Source organism: Acipenser ruthenus, chromosome 55 (assembly GCF_902713425.1).
Source record: "Acipenser ruthenus chromosome 55, fAciRut3.2 maternal haplotype, whole genome shotgun sequence".
NCBI classification, from domain to species: Eukaryota; Metazoa; Chordata; class Actinopteri; order Acipenseriformes; family Acipenseridae; genus Acipenser; species Acipenser ruthenus.
In genome coordinates this window covers 2229022-2251935 of record NC_081243.1, presented here as the reverse complement: position 1 = coordinate 2251935, position 22914 = coordinate 2229022, and the positions used below count along the sequence as shown (strand labels likewise).

At 40.7% G+C, this 22914-nt stretch overlaps 1 protein-coding gene and 1 non-coding gene across 3 annotated transcripts in view; both read left to right on the top strand.

Annotated features, from left to right (window-relative positions):
• The window catches only part of ndnl2 (necdin-like 2), a 34405-nt gene extending 12010 nt beyond the window's left edge, over positions 1–22395 (top strand). For both annotated transcript variants that reach the window (XM_059017224.1, XM_034002485.3), the window contains exons 6-11: positions 1584–1678; positions 6359–6435; positions 6893–6935; positions 7294–7356; positions 15649–15763; positions 20170–22395. In XM_059017224.1, coding sequence (XP_058873207.1) covers positions 1584–1678; positions 6359–6435; positions 6893–6935; positions 7294–7356; positions 15649–15763; positions 20170–20250 — 474 coding nt within the window. In that variant the 3' untranslated portion in view covers positions 20251–22395. The remainder of the gene's footprint in view (positions 1–1583; positions 1679–6358; positions 6436–6892; positions 6936–7293; positions 7357–15648; positions 15764–20169) is intronic.
• LOC117401804 (small nucleolar RNA SNORA11) lies at positions 13460–13585 on the top strand. The gene has a single exon (XR_004544381.1). It is a non-coding gene; the product is annotated as a small nucleolar RNA SNORA11 (small nucleolar RNA).
• Positions 22396–22914: the final 519 nt, after the last annotated feature.

Sequence of the window (22914 nt, the reverse complement as noted above, 5' to 3'; positions counted from 1 at the left end):
ATTGGTCTGGTCAGTTTCATTCCAGTAGCGAGACAAAAAAAAAAAATAGAAACAGGTTCTATTTTTGCGACGCGAAATTCAAGTGACGCTGCTTGCATCGCTCGCTGCTGGCGTGGATACTCCCATTTGACTGCAGTGACTTCTAAATTATTTGCTCGCGTCCTGTGTGGATGCAGCTTAAGTGCTGAGGGAACTATATCTTGAGGAAAGTGCAACATTTCTGATTTTTAAAATGTGGGTATTAACACCAAGAACATCTTTTAATAGTTTTGTAAGAATAGGATCAAGAGAGCATGTAGTAGCTCTCCTATGTTGAACTAACTCTGTCGGTTCCTTTATGGTAATCAAAGAAAAAGCCCCCATAGTAGTTCACTCCGGATCAGTCATATAAACTGCAGCGTAATGTATCAGAAAAATGCTACTGCATAAAAAAAATAGTAGCAAATTAAGAGTTTTTGGTTGCAAAATGCTACCAGATATACGTTAACTTCGAGCCTTGCATTTCAGTTTATGAACATCTGCAACAATTTGGTTGCACTTTGCTTGCTGTGCAGTTTGTAGTGTAGCTCCCTCTGGCTCTATCCTCCCTGCCCCCCAATTCCCTAGTTTAAACTCTGCCTGATTTACTCTGTTAACTGTCTCCTCCAGTACACTGGACCCCCTCCTAATTTTGCTTCATAACGCTATGTTACCATATTGAATTACATACCACTTTCCATATACTTCTTGATACAGCTGTCAAATAGTACACAAGTGAAGAGTGTGTTTGATAATTAGTTTACCTTTTTACATGCTGTCGCTTCACATAAAACAAACTGCCTAGTTTAACCATGTTCAGTAAGAGAAACAAGAAAAAAGAAAGCAAGGGATTAATTACTTTAGCAAGGGATTAATTACAAGGGCAGCAGTGTGGAGTAGTGGTTAGGGCTCTGGACTCTTGACCAGAGGGTTGTGGGTTCAATCCCCAGTGGGGGACACTGCTGTTGTACCCTTGAGCAAGGTACTTTACCTAGATTGCTCCAGTAAAAACCCAACTATCTGTATAATGTGAAACAATGTATAATGGGATATGTTGTAACAATTGTAAGTCGCCCTGGATAAGGGCGTCTGCTAAGAAATAAATAATAATAATAATAAATAATAATAATAATAATAATAATACTATACTGTTAAAGCTGAAACAAGATTTGTTCACCGACACCCAAAGCAAGTTTGTGTGCACGCTTTTTTTTTCATGATTGTTGTTTTTTTAAATGCATTGTGTATTAACACACAGTTACAGTGCAAATAAACCTGTGTTATTTCCTGGGCATGGGCTGAGAATGCATGGTAAGATCTGTTTTTGAAGTGCTGTTTTGTAAATGGCCAAATACTGTATTGCAGTGCTTTGTTTTGCTATTGTTTTCAGATTTTTCTTTGTATGGTATACATACACTACCGTATTTGGTATTTCTTAGACAAACTGATGTACCTGACAACATTAATAAAGCAACTTCAATGTAGTAGAACGACTTCCTCAGATGATATTTTCACATATCCGATGGCCCCTGGAACCAAGTAAATCTACTCTGTCTTTGTTTCAGGTGTTTGGTTTAAAACTGGTGGAGATTGATGTTAAACATCACTGCTATATCCTGATTAACAAACTGGAACACGTGGAAGATGACAACCTGAGCCTGTAAGTCAAACACCTCAAACTTTCGGAGCATCTACAGCTACGGACAAACGTTTAGCATCACCAAGAATTTTAGGATTGAGACATTTTAAAAAAGAAAATATATATATATATATATATATATATATATATATATATATATATATATATATATATATATAGTATTTATTTATTGCATTTATATAGCACTTTTTATACAAAAGTATTGCAAAGCACTGTACAGTACATAGCAGAAAAAAAGAACAAACCACAGTACATTTGTATAGCATGTCACACATACAACTGCCACACTTGCCCAATTAAATACAGATTTAAACAGTATACACAATACAAAAGCAGCAATTTTAAAGTTACATTAAAACTCACTAAGAGAAAAAAAGCCATTTTATAAAAGTGCATTTTTAGTCTTGACTTGAAAACTGTAACGGTTCAAGCTTTCCTGATAAACGAAGGCAGAGCATTCCATCATTTTTAGATTTTTAGGAGCTCTACAAGAAAAAACCCTACCTCCCGTGTGCTTTTGTTGACCCTAAGAATAACCAGCAGCCCCACATCCAGTTGGGGTCAGTAACTCCTGCAAATAACTAGGTGCTAATCCATTCAGGGCCTTGTAAGTTAACAGCAAAATCTTCAAATGTATTCTATACTGCACAGGGAGCCAGTGTAGAGAGGCCAAAACAGGGGTGATATGTTCACTTTTCCTGGTTTTAGTCAGAATTCTAGCGGCGGTATTCTGAAAAAGCTGCAAGCGGGATACCACACGTTTTGGGACAATAATCAATTCTAGATGAAACAAAGGCATGCATTAGTCTCTCAGCATCAGATACAGAAATAATTGGTCTAAGTTTGGCTATATTTTTCAATTGGTAAAAAGACACTTTAGTAACTTCCCTAATATGAGTCTCAAATGATAGATCAGGATCAAAGATGACCCTCAAACTCTTCATTTCTCATTTCTAGTTTAAGTTTTGATGAGAGACTGCAAGGGTCGAGCTCATGTAATCCCACATGTCTAGTTGGTTCTGTGATCCCACTAGCATAACCTCTTTTTTATCTGAATTCAACATTAGAAAATTGTGTGACATCCAGTGCTTGATGTCTGTAAGGCAAGTAGCTAATAACAGAAGAAATTCCTGGCTTTAGGGATAAATATAGCTGAGTATCATCAGCATAGCAATGGAAGTTCACTCCATGTCTGCGGATAATGTCACCCAACAGTAGCATATATAATGAAAGCAACAAGGGACCTAGAATGGAGCCCAGTGGAACACTACAGACACCTTCTGATAATGCCGATTTTACCTCCCCAATAGAGACGAACTGAAACCTGTCTGAAAGATAAGATTTGAACCAGGATAGGACAAGGCCAGACAGTCCCACTGCTTTCAAGATGATGCAGTAGGATGGAATGGTCTACAGTATCAAAGGCAGCACTTGGATCTAGAAGAATTAAAACTGATGGAAAGCCCGAGTCAGAGCCTATCGGACGATCATTCACAACTCTGATAAGTGCCGTCTCGGTGCTATGTGCAGCACGAAAACCAGACTGAAACTTCTCGAATATACCATTAAGAGTTAGAAATTCTTAATTGAATTGCAACAACTCTCTCTGGAACCTTATCTAAGAATGGTAGGTTGGAGATTGGCCTAGTTATTGAGGACTTTAGGGTCCAAATTGTGTTTCTTAAGCACAGGCTTTACCACAGCTACCTTAAGTGCTGAGGGAACTATACCGGAGGAAAGTGAAATAATTTTATAATTTTTATAAAACACCAAGAACATCTTTTAATAGTTTTGTAGGACTAGGATCAAGAGAGCATGTAGTAGCCGCCTCCCGTTTTTTTTTCCCCGGCTTTTATCGGCCTCTCTCGGCCATTGAAAGCTTTTTCCAGAGAATAAACGACTAGGGACCTGTGCTTGATGTCTTTTTGATGATGTCAGACATAGTCCGACATCGGACCGGAAAGGGTTAAATGTACAGTCCACAGTCTTTGGAGATACTGGCAGATTCACCACACAAACAATGGCAGAACATAAGAAAGTTTACAAATGAGAGGAGGCCATTCGGCCCATCTTGCTTGTTTGGTTGTTAGTAGCTTATTGATCCCAGAATCTCATCAAGCAGCTTCTTGAAGGATCCCAGGGTGTCAGCTTCAACAACATTACTGGGGAGTTGGTTACATACCCTCACAATTCTCTGTGTAAAAAAGTGCCTCCTATTTTCTGTTCTGAATGCCCCTTTATCTAATCTCCATTTGTGACCCCTGGTCCTTGTTTCTTTTTTCAGGTCGAAAAAGTCCCCCGGGTCGACATTGTCAATACCTTTTTAGAATTTTGAATGCTTGAATCAGATTGCCGCGTAGTCTTCTTTGTTCAAGACTGAATAGATTCAATTATTTTAGCCTGTCTGCATACGACATGTCTTTTAAACCCGGAATAATTCTAGTCGCTCTTCTTTGCACTCTTTCTAGAGCAGCAATATTCTTTTTGTAACGAGGTGACCAGAACTGAACACAATATTCTAGATGAGGTCTTACGAATGCATTGTACAGTTTTAACATAATTTCCCTTGATTTAAATTCAACATTTTTCACAATATATCCGAGCATCTTGTTGGCCTTTTTTATAGCTTCCCCACATTGTCTAGATGAAGACATTTCTGCGTCAACGTAAACTCCTAGGTCTTTTTCAATTTCAGTATCTCCCATATGGTATTTATAATGCACATTTTTATTCCCTGCATGCAATACTTTACACTTTTCTCTATTAAATGTCATTTGCCATGTGTCTGCCCAGTTCTGAATGCTGTCTAGATCATTTTGAATGACCTTTGCTGCTGCAACAGTGTTTGCCACTCCTACTATTTTTGTGTCGTCTGCAAATTTAACAAGTTTGCTTACTATACCAGAATCTAAATCATTAATGTAGATTAGGAATAGCAGAGGACCTAATACTGATCCCTGTGGTACACCACTGGTTACCTCGCTCCATTTTGAGGTTTCTCCTCTAATCAGCACTTTCTGTTTTCTACATGTTAACCACTCCCTAATCCATGTGCATGCATTTCCTTGAATCCCTACTGCGTTCAGTTTGAGAATTAACCTTTTATGCGGGACTATGCTAAAAGCTTTCTGGAAATCTAAATAAACCATGTCGTATGCTTTGCAATTGTCGATGTTGCATCCTCAAAAAAGTCAAGCAGGTTAGTTAGACACGATCTCCCTTTCCTAAAACCATGCTGACTGTCTCCCAGGATACTGTTACCATATAGGTAATTTTCCATTTTGGATCTTATTATAGTTTCCATGAGTTTACATAAAATAGGAGTCAGGCTTATTATTTATTTATTTATTTCTTAGCAATTTATTTCTTATTGGTCTGTAGTTGCCTGGTTCGGTTTTGTCTCCCTTTTTGTGGATCGGTATTACATTTGCAATTCTCCAGTCTGTCGGTACAGCCCCTGTGCCAAGAGACTGTTTCATGATCTTGGTTATCGGTTTGTAAATAACGTCTTTCATGTCTCATCCAGCCTAGGGGATCTGTTTATTTTAAGAGCTCCAAGTTCCTTTAACACTTCTGCCTCTGTTATGCTAAAGTTATTTAAAACTGGATAGGAACATGTCGACGTGGGGCATGTTGTCTGTATCCTCCTTTTGAAAAAACTTATGAAAAGTAATCATTTAATATATTTGCTATTTTTTTCTCTTCATCTATGATTTTGCCATTTGTATCTCCTTAGACATTTTACCTCCTCTTTGAATGGTCTCTTGCTGTTATAATATTGGAAAAACTTCTTGGAATTGGTTTTAGCCCCCTTAGTAATGCTCATTTCTATCTCTTGGCCTTTCTAACTACTAAACCACGAGAAATTAGCAGATCTTGTGGCATTGCAGTTGGTCTGCAGTATTGCCTTGCGACAGCTTTGGTATTTTTACCCATGAGGTAATGGTTACATTTCGAACTTGATAGGGAATTATAATAGGTTAGGTTATTATCATAACCCTGGTTCCCTGAAATTAGAAATGTAACCATTAACCTTCAAGGTTGCTGTGTCCATGATTACAGCAGTCTTGAAGGAAAAATGATGACAATACTTGTGTCAGTGGTCATTTAAGCCCTTGGGGGCAGGCACGACTTTGTCACAAACACTACATGCAGCTTTGATATATCTATTCAGGTTAGACGGTATTAAAGGATAAATACCCGGGAGTTAATGGTTACATTTCTATTTCAGGGAATCAGGGTTATGATAATAACCTAACGTTCTTGCTGTCGAGAATGTTAATGGGGGTTTGTTAGAAGAAGGGTTAGTTCTAGTGAAGTTAGCCTGTACTTTTAATTCTGGCAAATTGTACATGAGCTAATGCCTCTGCCTCTGTTTGGCCCTGGTTAGAAGTGAGATGGATCTGTGAGAAGATCTGGATTTAAACTGCAGACAGCCCAAAATCGGAGTTAATAAAATAAATAAATGAGCAACTCAGTACTGGAAGATTCTGTTTGGCTTGTGAGTAATATTGGCAGTAATTCTGTAGATTTTATAATGTATTGAATGAATCTCTGTATGCACTGCAGACAGATTACTGGTTTCTGCAGAAGAGTATTTTATAACATGATATTAAAATGAAATCAGCTATTGTGTATGAAAGTACATTGACGTCTTAAACCTCTTCTTTCTTATTTCAGAGGGGGCTCACCAAAGACCGGTCTTCTCCTGGTTATTTTAGGCATCATCTTTATGAGGGGTGGTGTGGTGAAAGAGTGTAAGTACAATGTTCCAGGTCATTCTTTGTTTTAAAGTGTTTCTTGCTAGAAATCAAACATGTATAAACACATTCACTATATAGGGTTCAAATGGGCAGTTTTGAAAGAAACACACAAATGCAATTTGCTTGCCTTCTAGGAAACTGTCATTTCACATGCGTCTTCAGGGTCAAAACATCTTACTGGCTGCAAAGCATGTCAGTCATCAGGGCAAGCAGCTGGTTGGTTACTGACAGGAAAGAAGTTCCTGAAGGAGTAGGAAGCAGTCCCTGTGAAAGACCATTAGAAATCAAGGCCTGCTTTTTTCTGTTGCTAAAACATAGCTTTCAACACATTTGTGATCTATATAACGAATGGATGTGCAAGAAGTGGAAATCTGTATAAGGTGCCCTATGAGTGAGCTGGCTGTGAATTGTACTTGCAGAGAGTTTAGTGTTCTGTGCTTTGTGTTCACAGCACTCATCTGGAGCACACTGAAGAAACTTCGAGTGGAGCCGGGGTAAGTTCACCTGTTTCTGTAAAAACATATTAATATATGTTCAAGAAATCAGAAATGCTGGCAGTATGTACACATTGCAATGTATATGAGCTGTGCTTCCCAGGACTGAATCTTTTCTTAATACAGACTCAGGCAAGGCTGCTGGATCATTCCGCTACTCGCTGGGAAATGGAAAGCTTCATCACAAAATATGGATTGTAGATAATGTTAGGTTATCATCATAACCCTGGTTCCCTGAAATAGAAATGTAATGTGTGACTAGCACCGGTGCTTCACGTTGTATTAGTGTAGCGTGAGGAGCCCTTCAGTAATTCCTAGTGAAGTTGCCACATGTGTAAACTGGTTGCTTTCATTGTAGAGAGAGGCATGAAGACTTTGGAGATGTCAGGAAGCTGGTAGTCGACGAGTTTGTCAGGCAAAAGTAAGTTTTTTATGGTATTTTTTTTTGTGTGTGTGTGTGTGGAAAGCTAGAATTAATTAAAATATTCTAATAATTCAGCATCAACAATATGAAAGGGTAACCCTTGGTAACCAATTCCATACCCTCACCACTCTATGTATGAAATAGTGACTCCATCCCTCTGTCCTAAGTCTGTCTCAACTTAATTTCCAACTGTGTCTTCTGGTCCTTGTTTCTGTGTTCCTGTGTCAATTCCTTGTAAGATTAAGACTTCAATCAAGTCCCTCCTGATTCTTCTTTGTTTAAAGTTGATTAGATTAATTTCCTTCAACCTATCTTCTTAGCTCATAGTTCATTTAACATCAGTTTTGAGATGGAACCAGTGATTTTGATTAATCCAAAACAATATCTGTGCTTCACTGGAAGTTGGAATTTAACTGTTGATGCTGCTGCAGAAGGACTAATTTACCCTGAAACTCCCTGTGAAGGGGATATAATGGAGGCAGTCATATGTACAGTGCCTATAGTAAGTATTCACCCCCCTTGGACGTTTTCACAGTTTGTTGTGTTACAACCTGAAATCTTGATGCATTTAAATTTGATTTTTTTTCCTTTGATTTACACAACCTACTCAACACTTTGAAGAGGCAAGAGAATTTTTATTGTGAAACAACAGTTAATGAAAAATAGAAAAAAACCTGGAAATGTCTTGGTTAGATAAATATTCACCCCCCTGAGTTAATACTTGGTAGAACCACCTTTGGCAGCAATTACAGCTGTGAGTCTTTTGGGGTGAGTCTCTACCAGGTTTGCACATCTGGATCGTGCAATATTCGCCCGTTCTTCTTGGCAAAATTGTTCAAGCTCTGTCATGTTGGATGGAGATCGTTGGTGGACAGCAATCTTCAAGTCTTGCCACAGATTCTCAATCGGATTCAAGTCCGGGCTTTGACTGGGCCACTCTAGCCCATTCACTTTCTTCTTTTTAAACCACTCCAGTGTCGCTTTGGCTGTGTTCTTGGGGCCATTGTCCTGCTGAAAGGTGAATCTCCATCCCAGTCTTAGGTCTTTTGCTGACTGAAGCAGTTTTCCTTAAGGATTTGCCTGTATTTAGCTCCATCCATTTTGCCCTCTACCCTGACAAGCTTCCCAGTCCCTGCTAATGAAAAGCATCCCCATAGCATGAAGCTGCCACCACCATGCTTCAGTTTATTTTAGATGCGCTGTTTAAAAGTATTTTTTTTCACAGTAAAACAGGTTTAGAAGGCACTGCATATCAACAGGACACTCAGTACTGCATCTCCAGCCCCATCCAACCCCTTGTTCGCTGTATTTTTCACATACCTCTTCATAGTCGTGCATACCGATAAATCATCTCCTGATCACTCGTTTTATCACCAAACTCCTCAATAATGCGACCCAAGTCATTATTTTATTACTATAACATCTCAAAAAGCTCTGCAAATGTCCATGATATTCTTTGAGCGCTGGATGCAGAAGCAGCTATCTTGTTTGTTTATGTCCGTGTTATCTCTGTGGTGCAGGGGCTATCTGTATTGCTCGGATACGCCCCTTTTTTGGGGGGGGCTTCTCTCGGCTCCTATCGGTCTTACTCAGCCGTTGACTGATTTTCTCGGCTTTTTCCATAGAAAAAAGGACTAGAGACCTGTTTTTTACGTTTTTTGATGATGTCGGACCAGGTCCGACATAGGACCACAAAGGGTTAATGTTCTTTTTCACCGGGACATCACTAGTTTATGTCTTCCTTGCGTCAAAACAATTGTTGCATGTGTGAATTATCTGTACATAATAACCTAATCAGTAGTTCACATAGTTCAGTATGTCTACAAGTATACTTGCAGTATACAACTTTTTATATTTTCTTATAGTTCTCAAATATTGGACATTTCTTAGATTGTATCTTACTTCTCTTGTCCATACCTGCATTGTCTCTTTCTAGATATTCACCTCCAGATTCTGACACATACTTTTAGAAAACCAGGTGCAAAACTAGTAGAAACTAACTAAAACACAAGTCTGGGAAAAACAAATGAAAGTATGGAAAAAGTTTGGAATTTTGATGTTGAAAAAGTGTATGAACCCTGGTTCTCGCTTTCCAAGCCTTACACTAAGGTGATCTGTCTAAACCACAGCCGTGTCATCTGGGTCACGTTAGTGGCTGAAAGAAAGCATGTCAGACTGGAGAATTGCAAACGTAATACCAATCCACAAAAAGGGAGACAAAACCGAACCAGGTAACTACAGACCAATAAACCTGACTTCTATTATATGTAAACTTATGGAAACTATAATAAGATCCAAAATGGAAAATTACCTATATGGTAACAGTATCCTGGGAGACAGTCAGCATGGTTTTAGGAAAGGGAGGTCGTGTCTAACTAACCTGCATGATTTTTTTGAGGATGCAACATCGACAATGGATAATTGCAAAGCATATGACATGGTTTAATTAGAGTCAGAAAGCTTTTGACAAAGTACTGCATAAAAGATTAATTCTCAAACTGAACACAGTAGGGATTCAAGGAAATGCATGCACATGGATTAGGGAGTGGTTAACATGTAGAAAACAGAAAGTACTGATTAGAGGAGAAACCTCAAAATGGAGCGAGGTAACCAGTGGACTACCACAGGGATCAGTATTAGGTCCTCTGCTATTCTTAATCTACATTAATGATTTAGATTCTGGTATAGTAAACAAACTTGTTAAATTTGCAGACGACACAAAAATAGGAGGAGTGGCAAACACTGTTGCAGCAGCAAAGGTCATTCAATGTGATCTAGACATCATTCAGAACTGGGCAGACACATGGCAAATTACATTTAATAGAGAAAAGTGTAAGGTACTGCACGCAGGCAATAAAAATGTGCATTATAAAGGCATCTATGAGTTTATGTTGACTCAGAAATGTCTTCATCTAGACAATGTGGGGAAGCTATAAAAAAGGCCAACAAGATGCTGGGATTTATTGTGAAAAGTGTCAAATTTAAATCAAGGGAAGTAATGTTAAAACTTTACAATGCATTTGTAAGACCTCATCTAGAATATTGTGTTCAGTTCTGGTCACCTTGTTACAAAAAGGATATTGCTGCTCTAGAAAGAGTACAAAGAAGAGCGACCATTTAAGTAACAGTATACACAATACAAAAGCAGCAATTTTAAAGTTACATTAAAACCCACTAAGATAAGAAAGCCATTTTATAAAAGTGTGTTTTCAGTCTTGACTTGAAAACTGTAACGGTCCCAGCTTCCCTGACAGATGAAGGCATAGCATTCCATAATTTTAGCTCTGCAAGAGAAAACCCTACCTCCTGTATTGCTTTTGCTGACCCTAGGAATAACCAGCAGCCCCACATCCTGTGATCTCAGAGTGGAGTTTGGAAGATACAGGGTCCGTAATCCTGTAAATAACTAGGTGTTAATCCATTCAGAGCCTTGTAAGTTAACAGCAAAATCTTAAAATCAATTATATACTGCACAGGGAGCCAGTGTAGTGAGGCCAAAACAGGAGTAATATGTTCACTTTTCCTGGTTTTAGTCAGAATTCTAGCGGCGGTATTCTGAACAAGCTGCAAGCGGGATACCACAGATGAAACAAAGGCATGCATTCATCTCTCTGCATAAGATACGGAAATATTTGGTCTAAATTTGGTTATATTTCTCAAGTGGTAAAAAGATACTTTAGTAACTTCCCTAACATGAGTCTCAAATGATACCCAAACTCTTAATTTCTAGTTTAAGTTTTGATGAGAGACTGCAAGGGTCAAGCTGATGTGATCCCACTTTTCCTTTTAGTTGGTTCTGTGATCCCAGTAGCATAACCTCTGTTTTATCTGAATTCAACATTAGAAAATGCTTGATGTCTCTAGCTAATACCACCCAGGCAGAAGAAATTCTTGGTTTTAGGGATAAATATAGCTGGGTATCATCAGCATAGCAATGGAAGTTCACTCCGTGTCTGCGGATAATGTCACCGGCAGCATATCTAATGAAAATAGCAAGGGACCTAGAATGGAGCCCTGTGGAACACCACAGACAACTTCCGATAATGCCGATTTTACCTCCCCAATAGAGATAAACTGGAACCTATCAAAGATTTGAACCAGGATAGGACAAGGCCAGACAGTCCTACTGTGCTTTCAAGATGATTCAGTAGGATGGAATGGTCTACAGCAGGGGTGCACAATTCCGGTCCTGGAGGGCCGGATCCCTCCTGGCTTTTGTTCCAACTGTGTTCTAAATTACTTAATTAGACCAATAATTGGTAATAATGGGTCCAATTAAGTAATTTAGGGCAAGGTTGGAACAAAAGCCAGGACCGGAATTGTGCACCCCTGGTCTACAGTATCAAAGGCAGCACTTCGATCATACAATGTTTTAAAATAAAAATACATGTGTACTGCAGCGCGTGTTTCTGAAGGATGCACATTTGAGATCAGAGTAACAAATGGATGTGCACAACAGGTGCGGTTATGGAATGATTTTGTTGGCAACAGTCACTGTGAATGAAATCGTCCTGTATTTGAACATTTAAATGCTGTATATATTTTTATATAATCTACATTTAATTTCTCCCTGGTTTCATATCATGCAAGTTCTTTATGATTTTTATAATGTCCGTTCTTGGATCATGTTACTAACTTAAGATTTCTCCAGCCTGATCTTTGAGGAACTGAATTTGGGAAGCTGTTAGCTTTGCACTGTGCTCTGATGCCCACAGGTGAAGCGTTGTGGACTGAAGCTTGTGTTTGCTCTTCATTGGAAACTTTTGCAGATAGTAAGCATGGAAAATACTGATCCAGGCTGGACTCGGCAAGCAGCACAGAAAGCTAAACTTGAAGACTGGTAATGGACCTCAAGGAATAACATTGCTTTATAAAACTAAAGAACATTGTGAGATGCTGCAGCTTGTATAAAGAATACCAAACAAATTCACTATTTTACTTGTTGACTGTGTATTTATGAGTGAAATCTATGGGAAAGTGTCCCTATCCCTTCAGGGCTGCCTTTCCTGTTTTGTAACCAATCAGCTGCCTCCCTGTATGACTTGCATGCTTTGCAGCCAGTAACATGACCCCGGAGACACTGCTGAGGTGACCTAGGAAGTGCAGGCAGCCAGTAACGGTTTCCTGGAAGGCAAGGCTGCTAACTGTAATAGCAGATGCCATGTTTGTAATGGAAATACATTTTTGAGATCAGGTATTTCTTTCAAAAACGCACATTTGAGACTTGCATAGTCAATACAGCTTCCCCACAGGTAAGATTACTGAAGATTCAACAATTTTAATGTCGACAGAGAAGTGTAGTGAGAAAGCAGGAATGCCAAGAAACTTATTGAATGACCTTTTCCATTTTCAAAATTTATCCTTTTAAAAGTGGCCCATGCAGACCATGCATGTTTAATGAATGGATTAATTGCTCAGTGAGACAATGGAGTCTGGTTGCCTGTGATTTAACTGTTAATAGAAGGCAGTTCACACCAGAGATCACACACCGGCACAATTAACACTTCTCAGTGTATCCAGTGCAGGGACTGTAGATTTTACAATGGCTCATTCACATGACTGTGATCAAGCTTGCCATGATTTCCCTGTGCTTTTACAGAGACACTTTACCAAAGGACAAGGGTCTGTGCGATTCTGCCTACTGTGACAGCATTTCAAAAACTACCTTCTTTATATCATGCAGACATGAGCTTGTCTCTTGCCACATTCCATGTGTATCAAATCCTTTGTAGGCCCAACTTATGCAATTTCACTCATTTACAGATATTTTTTTAATATAATTTTTAATGTGAGCATCATCTTTAAACAACTGCAGCCTTCAGTATATTGTGTAGTATATTATAAGTTGTGATAAAAAAACCTGATGAATCAACTTCCACTGTATATGAAGGAGCAATGTTTTAAAACGTTTTTATTTGTAGTATAATACAATGCTGATAGTTCAAAGCTCTTACTATGTAAATGAAGGATTGATTTCTGCACCTGCAGTTGTTGGTGCTTTGCAGCTTACCAGCCTTTGTCTCTGGCAGTGTGGATAGCTCACTGAGTTTGCTCCCTGGCTAGCAGTCAGGAGGTTGTGGGTTCCAATCCAGTCCTTCCCATGGTGTGATCAGAGCGGGTACCTCCCAGACCATAGGTTACACGTTTATACCACACCAGAGAGCAATGTTGTCAAGGGTAAACAGCTGCAGAATAACTGGATCTGCAATACCATGTGGCAATACATTTTCAATTGTAGAGAATACAGTTTGTATGTGTGTGTCGTCCACCCCCTCCCCAAACTATACAAATATATATTTAAATACTTTTTCTTTTTTTCATGTATTTTATTGCTTGTAATTTAGCAAAGAACACAGCACCACCTGGTGGTAAAATGCACTCAGGATCTTTTAAGATGATAAGAAAGTTTACAAACGAGAGGAGGCCATTCAGCCCATCTTGCTTGTTTGGTTGTTAGTAGCTGATTGATCCCAGAATCTCATCAAGCAGCTTCTGGAAGGATCCCAGGGTGACAGCTTCAATAACATTACTGGGGAGTTGGTTCCAGACCCTCACAATTCTCTGTGTAAAAAGTGCCTCATATTTTCAGTTCTGAATGCCCCTTTTATCTAATCTCCATTTGATAGATTGGTACTGATGCTACCAGGGTAGGGGGTGGGAAACCAACAGCAAACCCTACTGGCCAGACACTGAGCACCATTCAGAGTGGATAAGAAGCAGGGCTGATCTCCGTTCCCCGGGATCAGTAGCCGCCCACCTCTGCTCTGGATTGCTCGGCGTAAAAGCAATTCTAGCTTTAGGCTGGTGAGATCAGAGGACGCTCACATGCACTCAGAACGTCTGTGCTGTGTGGGGACCCGCAAATTGGGGGAAAAATAAACGCAAATAATAATTGGTCACTCTAAATTTTAAAAAAAGAAAAAAATGAAATATTAAAAACATGAATTAGTGAAGGGTCCTTGTAGATATTACTGTCAACATGGCCTAACTGAATTAATCAAATTAGTGAATCATTTGAGGGAGTGCTGTACTTAAAGAAACTGTAAATTCAGTGGCAAACATTTGAACCAGAAGTCTTTTCCAATATGTTTGTCACTGAATTGTGTTTTTTTTTTTTTTCTTTTTTTTTTGGTTTGTTTTTTCAGGAGGTGTTTTTATAAATCTTTGTCGATCAAAACCTAAAATGAGAAAGTAAAATCCAAGTCTATACAAACTCAGTTCTGTCTCAGCCTGTATCGCTGGTTCCTGGAGTTCATTAACCCTTTGTGGTCCATTTATTAACTGCGTGTCAGGCACGCCAGGTCTAATTAATTTTCACACGCGCAGTTAATTTTATATGCACTGTTTAAAAGTATTTTTTTCCACAGTCAAACGGGTTTAAATGGCCCTGCATATCAACAAAGCACTCACTAGGCATCTGCAGCCCTGCCCCACCCTTTCCTTTGCTATAGCGTTCACCTATGTAAGAAATAAATAATAATAATAATAGTCATACATACCGATCGATCATCTCCGGATCACTCGTTTTATCACCAAACTCCTCAATAATGCGATCCAAGTCATTATTTTATTACTATAACATCTCAAAAAAGCTCTGCAAATGCCTGTGTTTTCTGTGGACTGATTGTTAGCCAACTTGTTTACTTACGACCTCCCCCGTTATCTGATACCTGATACCATGTATAACTATTTATGAGAGAGGCCTTTTTTTTTTTTTTTTTTTTCGACTTGTCTCGGCTCCTGTTGCTCCCACTTGGCAATTGAATGTTTTTTTCGGCTTTTTCCGGAGAAAAAACGACTAAACACCCGTTTATTGCGTTGCTATAATGATGTCGGACCCAGTCCGACAAAGGACCTGTGAGGAATAATTGCAATGTCGGACCCAGTCCGACAATGGACCGCAAAGGGTTAATGAGCATGTGCTACACAGGCTGGTTATTTGATTTATTGGGATGGCGGTCTCCACAGAAATCCGATGCTGACAATCAGGTGAGGGTCGCTGGTGTCGATTGGGCTCATTCACCGTTCAGAGTGAAATGACTGAAGAATCCGCTGCTTGGGTTTGTGATGATCGCTGCTTTGCTTAGACTGCAGAGAACAGCGATCCACACAAACCCAGCAGCTGTTTCTTCACTCTGAACGGTGAATCAGCCCTATTGACACCAACGCCTCTCACCTGTGGAGAGCTCGATCCATACAGTGGAATAATCAGTATGTGCCGCTGTGTTTGGGCCATGCTAATGCACACAGTCTTACAGGGTGTTTGATTCCTGTGTGTGTGTGTCGCAGGTATCTGGAGTACGTTCGCGTGCCGCACACGGACCCTGTCGAGTTTGAGTTCCGCTGGGGGCTGAGAGCCGAGAACCAGGTCTCCAAGAGGAAGGTGCTGGAGTTCTTTTCAAAGGTAATGTGGCTAGCGGGGTTCAGCTTAGAGTCTAAACATTTGACAATGGTTAAATGTTTAGTATCAATTCTAAGGATTTGCATGTCAAATTTACAGCTGTAGTTTTCATACATAAGATGTGTGCAGGTGTAAGGTAGTTTTATTTCGATATTTTATTTATTGGACAATTTAAGTTGGAACAGTGATACATTTAAATGTGTGCATGTCTCAGTCATTCTAATGTTGTACAGCACTCCAATGAAGGCTTCTCATGATTGCTTTTTGGATTAATTACAAAAACCCTCAATGTTGCAATTTAAACATATTTAATACTAATGTTTCAACATTTCAGAAATTAAACGAACAGAAGAATGTTTACAAATGGCACTTTCTTCCCACCCTGTTCTCGTCCGGTTCCTAGCAGCTGATTGATCTCAAAACTAGGTAGCCTATTCCATACTCTTGCTACATAAGCAGGAAAAGCCTTGTTTGTTGTTGATTCTGAATCACTGAGATCCTTTAAGACCCAGGTTGAAGTTTCAACATCAATGAGCTGCTTGGAACCGGACTTGCATAGATAGGCAGAATGGCCGCCTTTCATTCGTATATTTTCTTATGTTCTTATAAGAATCTCAAGTAGACTCATGTTCCCTTTCAAGTACGAAATGTAACCATTACCGAATGGGTATTTACCTCCTAAAGACCCGAATCCTGAATATTCTATACCAAAGCTGCTCTTTGAGCCTGTGGCGCAGTCATAGCCCACCCCCGAGGGCAAAAAGGACTGTTCACAGATCTCTGCCATTTTTCCTTTCAAGACTCACCTGATCGGAGAGCCTTGTTCAGATAAGTACTTTATTGCTTCTATATTATTTGTTTATTTAGCAGACGCCTTTATCCAAGGCGACTTACAGAGACTAGGGTGTGTGAACTATGCATCAGCTGCAGAGTCACTTACAACTACATCTCACCCGAAAGACGGAGCACAAGGAGGTTAAGTGACTTGCTCAGGATCACACAATGAGTCAGTGGCTGAGGTGTTGTTGTTAGTTGTTGTTTTTTCTCCTGTGTTCTTACAGATACTACGCGCAGGCGTGTCTGCAACGTGGTGCTCAGCACACGTGCAGCAACTGCAGCTGCTGGGCTTGCAGGACTGAGATACTCGCTTCGGTTCAATTTCAACCACAGTATCGTGATGTCATTTTGGTGTCCACTTTTTAGCATCACCGTTGCGAGGCTGTTAGTCCAGTCTCGTGTTGGTACTGACTGACCTGGTTTCGCCAGTGGCTTTTACAGATGGGCATCCCTGTACATTGTCACCCGCGGTGACTGTGAACCGGGGGACCCGAAACGGTACCAAGGTCACTGACCCACTTCGCTTACTGCACAAGGTTACTGCACTGGTAGCAGACCGATCCGGTACTGTACCTATACTGACCTGGTGCTAAAGTCACCGTACCTGTACCAATCTGGTGCTAAAGTCACTGAACCAGTACCGAACCGACCTGATACCTTCCAGGTACTGACCTGGAGCTAAAGTCACCGAACCGGTACTGACTTGGTCCTACATGATGCCAAAGCCACCGAACCGGCCTGGTGTTGACCAGGTTCCGAACCTGTAACCTTAACCGGTCCTGAACCAGTACCAACCCAGTGTTAAATACACCAAACCCGTACCAAACCGACCTGGTTCTAGCCCGCTACCGACCGGTGCTGAGGTCACCTGTCCGGTACCAAACCAGTCCCACTCGGGTCTTGACCCGTCCGGTCAATATCTATAAGCAGATTTGAGGCAGCAACTGTACAACTGCTGTATACTGTACACTGCATTGCTTGCTCCTTGCATCATGCCCGGGTTCTATCCCTGTGAGACAGGCCAGTCTACCTATTGAGGAGAAGCACAGCAGGTGCTCTTCCTGCCTGGGGCAAGAGCACTCCAAGGAGTCACTCACTAATTGCAGCTTTTGCAAGTTTTGGGCCCCTTTCTCGGCGCACGCCTGAGAAAAAGATTACCCCACAGCTCTGAGGAGTGCTCTGTGTCCCTTACTCCTGCTCTGCACTCTTCCCCATCACCCTCTCAAGAGAGGTGGTTGCGTCCTCACCCCATGGCTTTGCACCAAGGGAGAGCGGGCGATGCACCCGGGAAAGTAACCCAGGCAGGAAACTGTCCTCACGGTCTTCTTTATCCTCCTCGAGGTCTGCCTCTCCTTCCTCTCTCCCATGGACGAGGCAGAGTTGCCGTTCCAGCTGATCGGCAGACTCTGAGCAGATGGAAAATATCTGGGCAGCTGTTTCCCACCAAGGAACTGTTCTTGCTGAATTACTGTGGGAACGTTCGGCGTCACCTTCCCTGCCTGTCACCATGGAGCCCCATGGGGCTGCGAGCGCAGATTGGCCACAGGAGGACATACTGTCCATCGGCGCCTCTGAGGAGGTGGGCAAACAGGAGCTGTCGGCAGAGCTTATATTGCTAAGCAAGAGGGCCAGTGCAATCTGCAAGTGCCCTGGCCCAATCAATTTTTGGCGATCAATCAAACTACCTGTACAGTATTTTCCATCATGCCTGTGCATGGTAACTATTAATTTTCTTGTTTCAAACCAAAATTAGGCACATTTATGTTTTGCAGACTTTTATATTCAGTGTGATTGGCGTTGCACTTTATAATTCATTATGGAGGTAAAAATATATATTCTCCTGATTTTGTGGAGCTGCCATATACAAATCTGAAACATCATCAGTGTGTCCATCTGTCTGCAGTTATTACAAAGGCCCTGTGAAAATTGTGGACATTTTCTACGCCTTGCTCCCCCTGTGTCTGGAGAAAATCAGGCAGGACCAGGCCAAGGTGCTCCTAGTAGCCCCATGTTGGCCCAGGAGACTCTGGTTTTCAACCCTGATGCAGCACCTGAGCGGCCAGCCGTGGAGACTGCCGACGCACTGTGACCTGCTTAGTTAGGCACAGGGGACCTTATGGCATCCTGACCCATCGAGTCTGCAGCTTTGGGTCTGGCCCCTGATCGGCTGCATTTAAGCCATCTGGGTCTGTCCAATAGGGTTATTGACACCCTACAAAATGCCAGCGCAGCGTCCACGCGTTCACAGTACAAGTACAAGTGGGGCGTCATTCAGACGTGGTGTCTGCCTTGTGGGTTCGCCCCCGACTTGTCCCATGGCAGTAATACTGACATAGTTTTGTAGGATCTGTTTGATGAGGGGGAATCCCTCTCTACATTTAAAGGTCTGTCTGGCAGCTATTTCAGCTTGCCATGTTAAGATTGACTTGGTCTCCCCACTTCCTGGTGGCAGTTTTTGAAAGGGGCTCAACGGCTTTGGCCGTCTATAAAGGACATTGTTCCTTTCTGGAAGCTAAACGTGGTGTTTAATGCACTTATGAAACCTCCATTCTCCCAATTTGGAATAGCCAATTATTTTTAGGCTCAGCCACCACCCCTGCGCTGACTCGAGCGGCAAAGTCGAACACACGCTGTCCTCTGTAGCGTGTGCCGTCAGCCGACCTGCCTCTTTTGCACGCTGCAGGCCACCTCAGAGCAGCCACCTCAGAGCTACAGCGTCAGAGGATAACGCAGCTCTGGGCAGCTTACAGGTAAGCCCGCAGGTGCCCGGCCAGACTACAGGGGTGTCGTCCCATGGTCAAGCCCTGTTGAAGCAGCGGCTGTTCAAGTGGATATCAGACACGGTCAGGACTGCCATGAGTTGGCCAACTTGCCCTCTCCAGAAAAGCTCACTGCCCATTCCACCAGGGACATGGCAACTTTGTGGGTTTTACTCCAGGGTGCATCTGTCAAAGACATTTGCAATCCAACAATGGGCTACTACCCATACCTTCACTAGGTTCTACAGACTTAATGTCGTGGATCATCAAAACCCTTGATTTGGAACTAGTGTTAAGGGTGGCTTCTCAATCGACCCTTACAACACAGGCATAGAGGTGAACATTTCCCTACATTTTTTCACCCTAGCTTCTTGTTACTGGGGTTCCGAATGGTAAAGCACAAGGCAGCCTTTGTCTTAGCCTTGTAGCGTTCCAGTCGTCTGCAATCTTGCCCTTGCGACAGCTTTAGTACACTCACCCATTTGGTCATGGGAACGTTGGGTTATTATAACCCTGGTTCTTTGAAGTAGAAATGTAACAATTAACCTTCAAGGTCTCTGTGTCCATGATTGCAGCAGGCTTGAAGGAAAAATGACGCTGAGATCTGTGAGCGCAGTCCTTTTTGTGCCCTTGGGGAGGGGGCCACAACTGCGTCACAGACTCAGAGCAGTTTTGGTATACAATTTTCAGGATTCGGGTCTTTAGGAGGTAAATACCCATTCGGTAATGGTTAAATTTCTATTTCAGGGAACCAGGGTTATGATAATAACCTAACATTTCGTCTCATCCCTTTTTAACTTGCACTGTGTTTAGGTGCAGGACCAAGACCCCAAGATCTGGGCCTCCCAGTACAAAGAAGCAGAACAATCTGGGGCTACATCTGAACTGAAGTAAACCCAGATACACCAGCACAGATCAACAGGAAACTGGCCTCTGTGGAATCGCACTGATTTTAAGAGAAACTGTTTGTTTATTTTAGGACACCTGGGCTACACCTGATGGCCTTTGACTTTATGTTGATCAAAGCACTGCTTTTTATTGAGGGGAGGTTATTTTAATTGTTAGCTTTGTATACAGCAGGGGTAGTCCCAGTGCATTACATTACATTGCAAGACTTTCTTCCAACCAAGTCACAGGCTATTGAATTGATCTTCAGCAGGGTCAGCTCAGTTATTAAGGAACTGGTTGGAACAAAGTTCTGCAGCTTTGTACAAGTCACTTGGCTATTTCTGCTGCCGTGGTAGAAAACTTAAAACATGTACATAGATTTAATTATTTTAACATTGCATCAGATTTAAACCTCCCAAAATACTTGTACAAGAAATACCTCTGTTAGGGAAAGAAGCACATTTAAAGTAAAAGGGTTGATAAAATGGGTATTCTGCCTACAAGTGACAGCCAGAAATGAAAAATGGAAGTTGTTTTGCCTTTTAATGGAACGACCATAGGGTATATTTGCAAATGTCTTTTTTGTTTATTCCATGTGTATCGAATCGTTTTGCTAATTTTAAGGTCATTTTCCCATCTTTGGATCCATTTAAGGTGAGCACCATCTTTAAACAAAATAATCTTTTAATATAGATCCCATCTCATCATACTAAACAACACACTCAAATTACTTAAAGATGGCACGTCCTTTCAACATGGAGGCACATTCAAATGTAGTGGATAAACATTGAATTTGATGCAAGTTAATTTCTGCAAAGATGAAACAACTTCCATTGTAAGTAATTTCATTTTTTGCCGCCCCCTTGCAGGCAACAATCTCATCTTGTAGCCCCTTGTCCTTTTTTGGAGTTTTTACACGCTTTGAAATTTGTAATGCATTGTAGCCATTGAAATAAGACACATTGGAATAACCAGTTTGAATTACATTTTAGTGGCACTTCTAGAACTTGGCTTGTTCAGTAATGTCAGGTTTCCGTAGGTTTTGCTTGTGGGAAGGACAAAAACGGTCTGTTTTTTCTGTGCTCACAAATACTAGATATAGTTTGAAACTCACACTAGCCCTGCACCCAGTCCTGGATTTCAGAACTACCATCAATCCCTGTTAGTAACCCTACAGACTTACTCACAATGTGTCTTCAGCTCAGAGCAGATTTACCAGGGGCCTGACTGTTCAAACTCCCCCATCCTGGTCATTTCAAAGATGTACCTAAATGAGGGGTGTTCTGAAAGCCAGGACTAGATTTTCAAGCCAAGTGAATCAGTTATTAAATTGATATAGAATGCAAGCTGTTTTAGAATGCAATTTGTACCAATTTTTTGGAGAACTGTTATGAAAATGAAAGTGTGCTAATTGGTTTACTTAACAGCTGTGTTATTTCTTCCCTGTACAGTATGTGCTTTCTTACTTCAAGTAGCGAATGAAATATGTTTATAAATCTGACCTGTTGAACACAGAAACACATGTTACAGCAAACGCATTTTCATTTTAAAACATTGCATCCGGTACTACGCTGAGGTCAGTTTGCTTGTCTTGCATTCCAGGAAGTCTATCACTGCTTCACTTCTGTTGCATTGTGCCTCACTGGCTGGAAGCATGTCTGTAAATAGGGAGAAGCTACTGATTGGCTAATGACAAAAAAGCTGATTTGAATGTGTGGCCAAGCATGATCCTGCAAACATATTTCTTTAACCAGAAGAAGCAAATCTCACATTACAAATACATGTTACTATAACAAGTATTTCATTAAAACTGCACATTATGAAGGGAGCAACAAGTAAGATTCATGGAAGACGTTTGTAACAATGTTAATATCCATCAACATGTTTTGATTAAACTACAAAAACAAGACAGATTGCACAAGAAAGTAAGTTATAAGTTTATTGTAAAATGCATAATGTCTTCTCTCTCTTTAGATTGCAGTGTAATAGTTCAGACACCCTTCTGACTTATTGATGTTTTGTTAATTCTTGGGTTTTATGGATTTTATATGATGTATTTTTTGTACTTGTGTAACTTTGAGATTTGCTGACTTTTTGTTATGATAAGTTTAAAATGTTTTATAAGATTGAATAAAGAAAAAAAAAAAAAAAGTACTTTCTTAATCCAGTTCATTATCCAAAATAGTTATTCAGCGGGAGAGTGCAGGAAAGATTTCGTTATAGTAACACCTGTTAGTTTTTTTTTTTGTTTTTGTTTTTTCCAACGTGGATTGTAGATTTTTTTTCTGTCTTTTAGGTTTAAAACCAATAACCAGATTTCTTAATAAATTCCAAATGATCTCTGGTTGTGAAAGTGATGATAGGCAATATCAAAGCATCACAGACTGCTCGGGATCTTTTAGCCAATCAGAGCGCATTTTTCCTCTTCTGTATTTGATGACATATCAATGCGGAGAAGCCCAGTTCATGATCTCACCCACGCCACTGTATTCTCCATTTCGGCACGGCTGACGAGGTCACCTGCTTTTAAAAAATAATAGCTGAATTCCATTAAACTGCAAAGTGCATTCAGAACGGTGACATCACAACGGGATGCGTACCTGAGCCACTTAACAGTATTCTCTTCTTCAATCTTTTCCCTCTTCATCTAAAACAGAATCACAGTGGAAT